This window comes from Panthera pardus, unplaced genomic scaffold (assembly GCF_024362965.1).
Source record: "Panthera pardus isolate Hobbes unplaced genomic scaffold, ASM2436296v1 HiC_scaffold_3, whole genome shotgun sequence".
Classification (NCBI taxonomy): domain Eukaryota; kingdom Metazoa; phylum Chordata; class Mammalia; order Carnivora; family Felidae; genus Panthera; species Panthera pardus.
Window position 1 is genome coordinate 33,866,233 of NW_026526876.1, and position 13,571 is coordinate 33,879,803.

Here is a 13,571-nt window from a genome sequence, read left to right on the forward strand (position 1 = left end):
ACATCACACTGGTCGGAATGTAGCGAAGTGTCACAGGGAAGAAGCACTCTGAGACCAGCATCACAGTTTGCAACTAAAGCTTTAACCTGAAAGATATCTCAGAAATCACACATACACATACACACACACACACGTTGAGATTCTCCTATTTCAGCAATGAGGGAGCAGGAGTCTTTATAAACCAACTCTCCAGAAGCACAGGTGGAGTGTTTTTCTCCATGTGGCATGCTCAGGCAGCCTGACATTCTGCTGTGCATGAAAAGAGCACTTAGGCATAGAGGTGCAGATATGGTAGGTACATTATCCTAAACATACTAATATCCAAGACATGGCCCTGGTGTAGTCAAGACACCTTTGGCAATCTATCATTTTCACCACTCATTTCAACATTTTCCTAATTCTATTGGTGGGCAGATGCAATTTCTTGAAGATACACAACAATAAGACAATAGAAGATGGAGGGCAGAAGCAGGAGTAGGGAGGCATCAAGAGGAAACACAGGAAAAGGAAGGAGGTAGGAAAAGAAAAGAAGAGAAGAAAAGGAAGAAAGACACAAAAGGAAGAAGGAATGAAAGGTATAAAAGGAAAATTGGAGAAAGGAAATAACAGTTTGAAGGAAGGAAAGGAATGGAGGGAAAGAGAGTGATGAAGGGAGGGAGAGAGGGAGCCAGGGAGGAAGGAAGGAACAGAAAGGGAAAGAAAGAAAGAGAAAGAAAGAAAGAAAGAAAGAAAGAAAGAAAGAAAGAAAGAGGGAAGGAAAGAAGGAAAGAAAGAAAGAAAGAAAAGAAAAAAAAAGCAAGAACAAAAGAACAAAAGAAAGGAAGAAGGAAGATATGAGAGGAATGAAGGAAGGAAGAAAGGAAGGAAGGAAGAAAGGAACAAACAAACAAGTGAAGGAACAAAGGGAGGAAGAAAGAAAAAGAACTGACATAAATAAAGATGTAATCTGTTACATCAGTGAAGGCACTGTGCAGGCTAGTTAACAAGGTTAGTACTAGAGTCACCAAATCACCCTGTTATGCCCATACTTCCTTAGTTATACCACTGAAATTCCCTTATTCTGAGAAAACACTCAAGCCTAGGTAAATCAGGACTACTGGTCAATAGGAGGTACACTAATGATGTTTGCTAAGTCCCAGTGTACTGCTGATGCCTCTTCCCACTTGCTTTAGTTATGCCTTGCCATATGGAGAAGATGAGGCCAGATATCTGCTAACCAATTGTCTTTGATTGAACTGGCATACAAGTGGGGTAGGGTGTTACAGGAGATAGATATGACTGTGGGAGTCTTGAACGAGGCTTTTGGGGGGAAACAGGCCTGGGCTCACACATCTACTAAATTTGTCCCAGTGAGCATATCAGCATCATGCCCCTCACCTCAGGGATACTCCTAATCCACATATAACCTAGGACCAAAGCTGGGGAGGGACAGCTGCTCTGACCCTACCCAGACCAGCAGAAACTAGATCACATGATGTGATGATCATTGAAGCAAGAACAATGCTGCTCATGTGATCATTTTCCTTTCATCTGAAAATGTTTGTATGAGTTATTCTCAAGTAGGAAACACATTAAACACTTATTTTGTAATGATTCCTAACATTTAGGAAACAACTTCCTCATTTATGATTCCCCCAGTGACTATGGACAAAATGTAAACACCAACTAGGAAAGTCCTGCCCATTGGTCTAAACTTCGGGGGTCCAGCGCATAAAAGCCCCAGATCTGGAGGAGGCACCAGAATCTGACAACCTCACCTCTGGACAGGACCCGCCCACCCTCCACCCCTGACACCATGACCCACTCGTGCTGCTCCTCTTGCTGCCAGCCTACGTGCTGCAGGACCACCTGCTGCCAGACCACCTGCTGCCAGCCCAGCTGCTGTGGGTCCAGCGGCTGTGGACACAACTGCGGTGGGTCTAGCGGCTGTGGGTCGAGCTGCTGCCAGCCTTGCTGCTGCCCAACTTGCTGTCAAACCACCTGCTGCCGGACCACCTGCTGCCAGCCCAGTTGTTGTGGGTCAAGCTGCTGTGGGTCCAGCGGCTGTGGGCAAAACTGCTGTGGGTCCCACTGCTGTCAGCCAGTTTGCTGTACCCCCGTGTACTGCACGAGAACCTGCTACCACCCCACCTGCTGCTGCCTGCCTGGGTGCCTAGCCCAAGGCTGTGGATCCTGCTGCCAGCCCTCCTGCTGCTGATTGCCTCACCAAGAACCACCATCTGGTCACAACACTGATTTTTGTTTGGGAAACAAAGTCACTGTCAAACATTGCTGAAAACCAGCACGCAATCACAAACATTTCTGTTACTCATCTGCTGTTTACAAGCTTGTGAATCAGCTTGATGAAAGTCAACCACTTCTCCCTGATTATCTTCTTCCTTCGTTTTTAAGGCTCACATGCCAGCTTTACACATCCTCATACAGCCATGATTTCTGCTTAACTCTATAGTCAAGATCTTTATCCTGTCCCTCCAAGTACTTTGGAGAAACAAATCCACATAACTGATGCTTAAATTTTTGCAAAAATGGGAAGTGTGCACTAATATGTTTTCTTTCTCGGTGTACTGATGGTTCTTGTATGCTGCTTTCTTCCTGTCATGATCCCTTTGAATGTCTCCCTAGGTGCCTCACGTATATTTTTTAATAAATCCATTTGTCATCTCATAATGTCTTTTTTTTATTTTTAAAATTTATTTTATTTTTTCAAGTCTTTTTTTAAACGTTTATTTATTTTGATAGAGAGAGAGAGACCGAGGGAGGGGCAGAGAGAGAGGGAGAAAGAGAATCCGAAGTAGGGTCCATGCTGAGCATGAGATCATGACCTGAGCCTAAATCAAGAGTTGGATGTTCAACTTACTGAGCCACCAAGGCGCCACTTGTCTTTTTTTTTTTTTTTTGTATAGTGTTCCCAATGTAAGGATTTATACACAGGTGGAATATCACATGCAATGTCTAATTAGAGCCTCATACAGTCCTCCACAAATCATGATCTCCATTTTCAGGTGATGAAATTTCACAGTTGAATGTCATAAGCGATATGGACAGACTAAGATCCCAGACTCTGTCTTTTGCCCTTGCTGAGGTGCACTTACATTCATATCTCCAGATGAGTTAGAAAAACCCTGGGACTAAGCACTAGAAAGATGTTCATCTGAGTGTCTTCTTTGACCACGAAAGTACTGTTTTCCTATATATGCAGGTGATGTCTAGCACTAAGTTGTAGACATCAGTTCCCTACAAATCATCCAATAGCAGCCACGTGTCAGAGCAGCGGGACCTGCCCTTTAGAGCTCTTGTGAATACAGGATCCTTTTGTTTCCTTGGGTGCTGTCCAGTCCCTCTGCACTCCTCTGCATCAGATACATGTGAGCATCCAGTGTCCTCACGAGAAAGAGACACAGCTGAGCACAATTGTGTTTGGGTCATGGAAATCACATTCTTGTATGACTTCCTGGTCCTCAGGACCTAATGGCAGAGTAAAAAGGTATCAGGTAATTTTATGCCAAACATATTTTGCTCCCCAATGGTAAAGCAATTTGTCATTGTGATCAAAATGCTGCCAAACCATAAGAGACTCTTAAAAACTGAGAACTATCTGAGGGTTGATGGGGGGTGGGAGGGAGGGGAGGGTGGGTGATGAGTATTGAGGAGGGCACCTGTTGGGATGAGCACTGGGTGTTGTATGGAAACCAATTTGACAATAAATTTCATATTTTAAAAAATGCTACCAAAACAATTAAGGAAGGACGACGTCAGGGATTGAGAGGTCATGCTTGGGCATGTAGACTTCGAGTAATCCATGAGCTCTGAACCACCTAAGGGAACAGAACAACCTCCGGTATTTTGTGAAGGAACTGTGAAGCATTTGAGGGGAGAAAAAGATGCCTGTTCCAGGGAAGTGAGAAGAATGTGAAGAAGGATAAAGAGAAAATGATGTGGACATTCATAGGGGTTGTGATAGAAGGCTGGCATTTCTGGTCCTCAACTAATGGTGCTGCCTCAGCACACAGGGATGTTAGGCTTGATTGAGGCTCTAAGAAGAATAGGTAACTTAATCCCTGAGTCACCTCCTGGGAGCAGTTGAGGGATCTCTGATGAGCTGTGAAGCCTCATATCCAGGGCACATGCCAATGTTTGAGTTCTAGGTATCCGGGATGCTCTGGCAAGACTGAAAAAGTGAAACGTATCTACCGATGGGTCTTAAGAGCTAGGTGTTTAGGTTATGGGATGAATAAATGACACAACGTGTGTTGTCTACTACTTGTTAGGTATTAAATGCTCTAGGTACATTATCTTTAATTCTGAATAAACTTTCAAGGAAGTGTAAATATTCTAAATATTTTAGAAAAGAAGAAACTAAGACCAAGAGAGGTAAATTAAAGTCATAGTTTGTAACCTCAGAGAATATATTTTGAGAAAAAGAATAAAATACAGTTTGTTTAGGATGTGCACTGCACACTAACAGAGAATTGAAGAAATGGGGTGAGTAAGGGTGCACATGAATCTACTATCACTGTTTGCAACTGATTATACCTGAGTGAAAATTATCAGAAATGATATAAAATATACATTTTAGAGTTACCCTACCTGATGAAAATGGAGATGGAATCTTCATAGACAACTCTCCAGAATCATTGGTTGTGTTTTTCTCAACATTGTATGCACAGACAGCATGATTTTCTGCTGTTGCATGAAGAGAACCCTTAGACACAGAGATGCATATGTGGCAACTGGAAGTTGGCTTGAGCACACTGAGATCAAAGATACACGATTAGTTGTGCCAGTCAGTTTCAGGTGCTATAATGAACTTCCATAGACTGGTTGGATCACACAGTAATATTTATATGCCACAGTTCTGGAGGCTGATAAGTCAAAGATCAAAGTGCTGGCTGATTACATGTTTGGTTGGACCTTCTTCCTGGTTTGCTGATGGCTGCTTTATGGCTGTATCTTCAAATGGCAAGGAGAGAGTGAGAGGGCTTTGGTCTCTGTCTCTTATTAAAAGAGTATCAACCCTATTATTGGGGCCTTATCCTCATAAGTTAGAAGGTGAACTATTGTAGAAAAAAATAGCTATTAATGGGTCTATCAATTGATTTAATTTAAGGTATTCCATAATTATATACCATGATCCTTTAGGTTTTTGCAGGGGCCAGACAGGCAATCAAATACAGTTGTGCTGGGAGCTACCATCCCTGTATTCTTTAAGTCTTTGAGGGAGCACTAAACTCCATGGATTGCTATTGCTTCTCTTTAATACATTGATCAGGAAGCGAGAAATTTTTAGGGGCTCTTATTTCACCTTTGTTTCTATTATGGTTTTCATTTCAGATGTCTGGAGATGTACTTCTGCTGCAAAGAGTGCAGGTAGCTGAGTTTCCAACTGTTAGCAACTTCAGGATCTACATCAGCTTTACAGATAAGGCCCTGTTCTTTCTGTAAACTCCTGGATAATTGCACACCATGAAGGTACTAGGGCCTAGCATTTTCTTCCCAACATGAGACTTGTTAATGGCTATCTTTGCTCTGGATATCTCCATTGGGTTGACCAATGTTTTGTTAGACCTGCATGGCAGTCTTATATCCTCCTTGCCTAATGCTGCCTTTTTCGTACTTTTTTTTGGAAAGATGTTACATCTACATGGCAGTCTGTAGGTTTTTGCTGTCTAATCCACCTTATTTCCCCCATTCTTTTTAAACCTTTCATAGGCATCACTCCCCAGTGAATGTCTTACATTCTTACCACTGTTTCAGTGTCTGATTCTCAGAGGACCCAAATGATACACAATGGAAGGATTCTGTCATTCACTACCTACTCAAGTAGAAGGGAAATGAGTATAAAGTGGACCTTAATACTAATTAGACCCACATGAGATGGACATGAATCAGAACTCCATTTATTACCTGGCCTCCATATGCATGCATTTTAACACAAGGAGTCCTGGTATCAGTGTCTGCTCAAACTCTGAATCCAACACCTTTAGATATATCTGGGTTCTCACCTTTCCCAAGTGTACAGTTACTCTGGCATATGATTATAAATCCGTTGTGGAAGGACTGGGGGGAAACAATGCTACACACACACACACACACTTCATTCTTGCAGTATCTTTCTCAAGAAGACTAACCCTCTCCTTCGATTGAAGGGCTTTAGTCTGAGAACTGACTTGGGTCTGGAAACTGAATGGGAGGTCATCATTTTCTATTGAAGTCACTAACAGCAGCCTCTGATTCACCTGTCCTTGATCCTTTTCCAGTGTATATACTGGTGTCAGGGTAATACTCTTGTTGGCTGCATAATTACCTCACCCTTAAGGAAGCCATAGTCTATTAGTCAGATCTCTGTGAGTCAAGGACCACTGATTGACCTTTCTTCCTATTTTAGTAATATATCTACCACAACTCTGCTCTCTGTCATTCCCCATTTCCCAGTTCCCCATCATCAGTTTATACCATCAATCCTGACCACAGATGACTACCACCACTGACCTTTTCAATGATGCATATATTTTACTGCTTCTGTGAAGGAATCTCTTTTGGGACCTCTCAGGGAACATGATTAGTTTGTGGGCTGATATGAAATAAATCCATTCTACCATATATGTTTCTCTGAACCTTTTGACTCTATTCACAGTAGTCTACCAGGCAGTTCTAGAATCCTCAGTTCATGTTCTGTAGGCCACTACAAAACACTGCATTTCTAGACAACACCTTATCTAGTGAGGTTAACCTTGGCACTTGCTTACATATAATGCCATAAAAAGGCCAAGGGGAAAAATGTTATGGTCAATGACATATGAATGACTATTGTTTTCACATAATGTTATCCTTTCTCTATAATATATGGACTTTGGGAGGGAGAATGAGAACATGTAGGCTTATAATTTGTAAATTTGAAGTACAATTTATGTTGCGTCAGGGATATAGAGTTAAACAACACAGACAAAATGCTAGATTATCACAGGAAGAATGAAGGGAGAATAAACTACTCTCTACTAAAAATAAGCACAATGGATTCAATGTGTTTTGTGGTAAAACTTGAAAATATAATAATTGTGGTCTTTTAAAGAAGGTTTCTGCCTTCAACTTGGCCCATCCATAATGGGAAAGAAGTAAGAAAAATTTCCAGAAAAATCAAAAGATTGACATGCACATGAAACAGAAATGAGATAAATATTTTGACCAAGCAATTCTATCTGCAATCTGCTCCTAGGTGGATTCCAAAGATATGTTTATATATGTTTACCAAACAACCTGCAAAGAAACATTCATAGAAGCACTATTTTTTAATAGTCCCAAACTTCAAAAAACTTACATGTTTATCAACAGGAAAGTCAAAAAATTAATTATGTCATATTCATTCAGTGAAAGAAACAGCAATGACAAAGAATAAACAACAAATAATTACATTGGTATTCTCTCAATCATAATGTAAAGGGAGCCAATTCTATACTATTTCATATATATGAAGGTTTTAAAAAGCCCAAACTGACCTATACGGTTACAAGTCAACACAGTGATTAGTCACCTTTGGGGATAAGTGAAGAAGTATAAATTAGAGAGACTGAATTTAATTTCTATTTCTTATTCTGGTCATATTGATATGGGTGTGTTCATTTTGTGATAATCTATCAAGATGGATTAATAACTTGCACACTTTTTAAATGAATGGTATACCTAAAAATTTTTAAACATGTTAGATCCAAAAGATAAAATAAGTATCACCTTAACTAATCCAATTCCCATATCAAATGAAAGCAAATAAAAAAGAAATATAAACAACAAATATTAACTGAAAATGTGCTATCAGTGAGGTGAGGTCACACACTCTGCTGGTTAACAAGGTTAGAAGTAAAGTCGCCAACTCATCCTGGCTGGCCCACTGACCCAGTTATTTAACTGAAGTCTGCAAATCCTGGGAAATCATTTGTTCCAAGATAAATCAAAATTACTGGTCATGAGGAGGTACATTAACTGATGCTGGCTTAGTCCCAGTGAACTGCTGCTGCTTCTACCCACCTACTTTGGTTATACCTTGCCATACGAAAGAGATGATGCCAGACATCTCACCCAAGAGTCTTTGAACTGGGGTACACAAGTGGGGTAGAGTGTTACGAGAGACAGATATGCCTGTGGGAGTCTTGAATCAGGCTTCTGTGGGGAAACCAACCTGGGCTCAGGGATCTACTAAATCTGTCCCAGTGAGCATATCAGCATCATGCCCCTCACCTTGGGGATACTCCTAAACCAAATATAATGTAAGGACCAAGGCTGGGGAGGGAACACTGCTCTGACCTACCCAGACCAGCAGAACTTGATCACATGATGGATGCAATGATCATTGAAGCAAGAATGATGCTGCTGATGTGACAAATTTCCTTTAATCTGAAAATGTTTCTATTTGTTATTCTCAAATAGGAAACACATTAAACACTTATTTTGTAACGATTCCTAACATTTAGGAAACAACTTCCTCGTTTATGATTGCCCCCAGTGACTATGGAAAACAACGTAAACACCAACAAGGAAAGTCCTTCCCATTGGCCTAACCTTCGGGGGTCCAGCGCATAAAAGCCCCAGAACCGGAGGAGGCACCAGAATCTGACAACCTCACCTCCGGACAGGACCCGCCCACCCTCCACCCCTGACACCATGACCCACTCGTGCTGCTCCTCTTGCTGCCAGCCTACGTGCTGCAGGACCACCTGCTGCCGGACCACCTGCTGCCAGCCCACATGCTGTGGGTCCAGCAGCTGTGGGTCCAGCTGCTGCCAGCCTTGCTGCCGCCCAACTTGCTGTCAAACCACCTGCTGCCGGACCACCTGCTGCCGGCCCAGCTGCTGTGGGTCCAGCGGCTGTGGACACAACTGCGGTGGGTCTAGCGGCTGTGGCTCCAGCTGCTGCCAGCCTTGCTGCCGCCCAACTTGCTGTCATACCACCTGCTGCAGGACCACCTGCTGTAGGACCACTTGCTGCCAGCCCAGCTGCTGTGGGTGTAGCGGCTGTGGACACAACTGCGGTGGGTCTAGCGGCTGTGGGTCGAGCTGCTGCCAGCCTTGTTGCCGCCCAACTTGCTGTCATACCACCTGCTGCCGGACCACCTGCTGCCAGCCCAGCTGTTGTGGGTCCAGCGGCTGTGGACAAAACTGCTGTGGGTCCCACTGCTGCCAGCCAGTTTGCTGTACCCCTGTGTACTGCACGAGAACCTGCTACCACCCCACCTGCTGCTGCCTGCCTGGGTGCCTAGCCCAGGGCTCTGGATCCTGCTGCCAGCCTTCTTGCTGCTGATTGCCTCACCAAGAACCACCATCTGACTTGCCACTTGGGAAATAGTCACTGCTCAACGTTGCAGAAAGCCAGCATGCAATACCCAATATCTCTGTTATTTATCTCTCTTTTTTACAAGCTTGTGAATCAGCTTGATAAAGTGTGGACTCCCTCTCCCTGATTCTCTTCTTCCATCCTCTTATGGGTCACCTGCCAGCTTCATGCATTCTGATCCTGTCATGAGGCCTGCTTTGAGTGCATAGTCAAGATCTTCATCCTGTCCCTCGAAGTACCTTAGAGAAACAAATCCTCATAATTGACATACAGGTTTTTGCAACTATGGAAAGTCTACACTAATATGTTTTCTTTCTCAGTGTACTCTTGGTTCTTGTATGCTGCTTTCTTCCTGTCATGGTCTCTTTCAATGTCTCCTTAGATGCAGGGAGTCTCACTTATATTTCTTAATAAATCCTATACCATATGGCATCCCATATTGTCTTTGTTTTATTGTGCAGTGTTCCCAATATAGGGATTCATACATAGACTGCATATCACATACAGTGTCCGTTGGAGTCTGATTCAGGCCCCCACACATTTTAATCTCCATTTTCAGATGAATGTATTTCACAGGGGAATATCATATGTTGATATGGACAGACTTCTATCTCAGACTGCGTCTTATAATCTTGCTTAAGTGCACTTACACTCACAACTCCAGATGATTTAGAAAACACCTTGAGTGTTAAAACTAGCAAGATGTTCATTCGAGTGTCGTCTTTGACCATGGAAGCATTGTTCTCCTATATATGCAGGTGATGTCTGGAACTAAGTTGCAGACATCAGTGTCCTACAGATCAGCCTTCAGCAGCCAATGTGAGGGCAGCGGGACCTGCCCTTTACAGCTCTTATGATCATAGGATCCTTTGTTGCCTTGGGTGCCGTCCAGCCCCTCAGCACTCCTCTGCATCACATACAGGTGAGGATGTGGCATCCTCATGAGAAAGAGACATAGCTGAACACACTTGTTTTTGGATTGTGGAAATCACATTTTTATATGACTCCTTGGGTCTTCAGGACCTAATTGCAGAGTACAAAGGTATGAGGTAATTTTCTGCCAAACATATTATGCTTCCCAACTATAAGGCAATTTGTCATCATGATCAAAATGTTACCCAGACGATTAAGGAAGGATGAATCAAGGACTGAGAGACCATGCAATGGGCATGTATGACTTTGAGTAATCCGTGAGCTCTGAACCATCTAAGGGAACAGAACACCCTCCGTTATTTTGTGAAGCAACTATGAAGCATTTGAGGAAAATAAAGATGCCTATTGCAGTGGGGAGAAGAATGTGAGGAAGGAGAAAGAGAAAAAAAGGTGGGCATTCAAAGAAGTCATTTAGACAGAAGGCTGGTGCTTCTGTTCCTGAACTAATGGTGCTACCTCAGCACTCAGGAATGTGATTCTTGATTCAGGCTCTGAGAGGAATATGAGACTATGCCCTGGGTCACCTCCTGGGAGCAGTGGAGGGACCTCTGATGAGCTGTAAAGCCTCATGTCCAGGACACATGTCAATGTTGGAGACTAGGTATCCAGGATGCTCTGGAAGGACTGCTAAGACCAAACTTGCCTACTGCTGGTTCTTAAGAACTGGGTGTTTTCATGACCAGCTGAAGAACTGACATGACTCATGTTGCCTACTACTTGCTAGGTATTGACCAAATGCTTCATTTACATTAATTTTAATTCTTGAAGGAAATGTCACTGTAGGTTAAGTCTCCCATTGTATAGATCATGAAATTGAGACTGAGCAGGGTAAAGTAATGTCAGAGTTTGGTTTCTCCCAGAAGCTACTCTGAAGAAAAGATCCAGTGAATGTAGTTTCTTTGGGGAGGTCAGATCACACAGGAAGGAGTGTGAGACAATGACATGGAGAGGAGGCCAGTGTCACAGTTTTCAAATGAAGCTTAATCCTGAGAAATATATCAGAAATAATGTCAAACACCCATGTATGGATTCCCCTATTTCAGGAGCAAGAGACCTGAAGTTGCATAAGCCAAATCTCCAGAACAAGGGCTAAGTGTTTTCTCAGTGTGGCACCCACAGGCAGCATGACATTCTACTGTCATGAAAAGAGCCCTTAGACATAGAGATGCAGATCTGGTGTGTAGAAATTGTCCCAAACACACTAATATACAAGTTATAATGATGGCATATTCAAGACATCATCTGTAGTCTACAGTTTTCTTCCTTCACACCCAATATTTACTCTGAAGGATGGTGGACAGATACAATTTTTATAAGGAGAAGACAGAGGAGGAAAAGAGAAGAGGTAAAAGAGGAGGAGGAGGTAGGCAGGGAGAGAGGAAGGTAGAGTGAGAGAGAAAGAAGGAAGGAAAGAAGAAAGAAGGAAGGAAGAAGGAAGGAAGGAAGGAAGGAAGGAAGGAAGGAAGGAAGGAAGGAAGGATGGATGCTGTCATGTCACCTCATCCTGGTTTTCCCAAACTGCTCCAGTTATATCACTGAAAGTCCCATACCCTGGGAAAGACTTCATTTCTGGGTAAATCAGGACTACTGGTCATCCAGGAAGTATGTTAGTTGATGCTTTCTTAGTCTTAGTGTACTACTGTGGCTTCTATCTACCTGCTTGATTCTGCCTTGACATGTGGAAGAAATGACGTCAGACATCCTCCACTCGTGTCTTTGATTGAAGTTGGATACCAAGATGGACTAGGGGGCTACAAGAGACAGATGCCTGTGAAAATATTGAATCAGGCTTTTGTGAGGAAACAGACTTGGTCTCAGGCATGATTTTAATTCATCACTGTGAGCGCATCAACATCACACTCCTCACCTCAGAGATATTCCCAATCTACATGCAATGTAAGGACCAGCACTGGGGAAAGACCACTGAACTGACCCACTAACCACATCCCAGGCTAGTGGGAACTATATCACATAATGAAATTATTGTAGCAAGAGTGTTGCTGCTGATGTGACCATCTTGATTTCATCTGAAAATGTTTCCATGAGTTACTCTCAAATAGGAAACACATTAAGCATGTATTCTCTGAAGATCATAATAACATTTAGGGAATAGCTTCCTCTTTTATTATTCCCCAGTGAGTATTGAAAACAGCATGAACAACAGCAAGGTAAATCCTACTTATTGTTCTAACTCTGGGGGATCCAATGCATAAAAGCCGCAGATCAGGAGGAGGCACCAGAATCAGAGAAACTCACATCTGGACAGGACCTGCCCACCCTCCACCCCTGACACCATGACCTACTCGTGCTGCTCCTCTTGCTGCCAGCCTACGTGCTGCAGGACCACCTGCTGCCAGCCCACGTGCTGGGGGTCCAGCTGCTGCCAGCCTTGCTGCCGCCCAACTTGCTGTCAGACCACTTGCCATAGGACCACCTGCTGGCGTCCTTGTTGTGTGTCTAACTGCTGCCAGCCTTCCTGCCACTGACTGCCTCCTCACAAACCACTCTCCTCTGCACACAACCTTTGTTAACCATCTTTGCTCTGGGGAACAAATCCACTTCCTAGACTTTGCTGAGAACCAGCATACTATCACCTTAATTCCTGTTACTCATATGTCTGTTTGAGAACTTGTGAATCAGCTTGATAGAGTGCAGAGTACTTTCTCCAGTTCTCTTCCTCCTGTGTAGATGAATCATGTGCCACTATGGTGAATCCTCAATATGAAGCATTGGTCTCTGCTTTGACACTGAATCATGATCTTCATCTTCCCCCTCCATGTAACTCAAACAAATCTCATGAGTTTTTCTTAGGTTTCTGCAACTATCTTCATAATAATCATCTTATCATGTTTCATTTTAATGTATTTATGATTTATATAATCCACTTTATTCTTTCCATGATCACTTGGAATTTTCTTCATAGACACAGGAACTCTTTCCTATATTTCTTAATAAATCTGTGCCATTTTCATCCCAAGTTGTGTTTCATTTTACTGTGCAGCATTCCTGACATAGGGACCTATATACATATTGCATATCTCATGCATTGTCTATTCTGGGCCCTATGACAGCATCCCTCAAGTAAGATTTTCCATTTTTCAGAAGAGAAAATTTCACTGTGTGATGGTATGTAGGTAAAAATGAACAGATTCTAGTTAAAGAGTGGGTTTTCTGCTCCTATTCAAGGGCACATACATTTACCTATCAGGACAAGTTGAGGTGAAACTGGGACTGAATACCAGCAAGGTATGCTTTTCAACTGATTCCTAACAATGGAAGGAATATTCCCTTATGTATGCAGATAATATTTGTGTTTA

The 13,571-nt window shown here is 42.8% G+C and overlaps 2 protein-coding genes across 2 annotated transcripts; both read left to right on the plus strand.

Moving 5' to 3' along the window:
- Positions 1-1,757: 1,757 nt before the first annotated feature.
- Positions 1,758-2,667, plus strand: LOC109258598 (keratin-associated protein 9-8-like). The gene has a single exon (XM_019435510.2). The coding sequence runs from the start codon at positions 1,796-1,798 to the stop codon at positions 2,195-2,197; it is 402 nt and encodes a 133-aa protein (XP_019291055.1). The 5' UTR covers positions 1,758-1,795; the 3' UTR covers positions 2,198-2,667.
- A 5,947-nt stretch (positions 2,668-8,614) lies between these two features.
- On the plus strand, positions 8,615-9,753 carry LOC109258596 (keratin-associated protein 9-9-like). Its single transcript, XM_019435507.2, has one exon. The coding sequence runs from the start codon at positions 8,653-8,655 to the stop codon at positions 9,286-9,288; it is 636 nt and encodes a 211-aa protein (XP_019291052.2). The 5' UTR covers positions 8,615-8,652; the 3' UTR covers positions 9,289-9,753.
- The last annotated feature ends 3,818 nt before the right edge of the window (positions 9,754-13,571 follow it).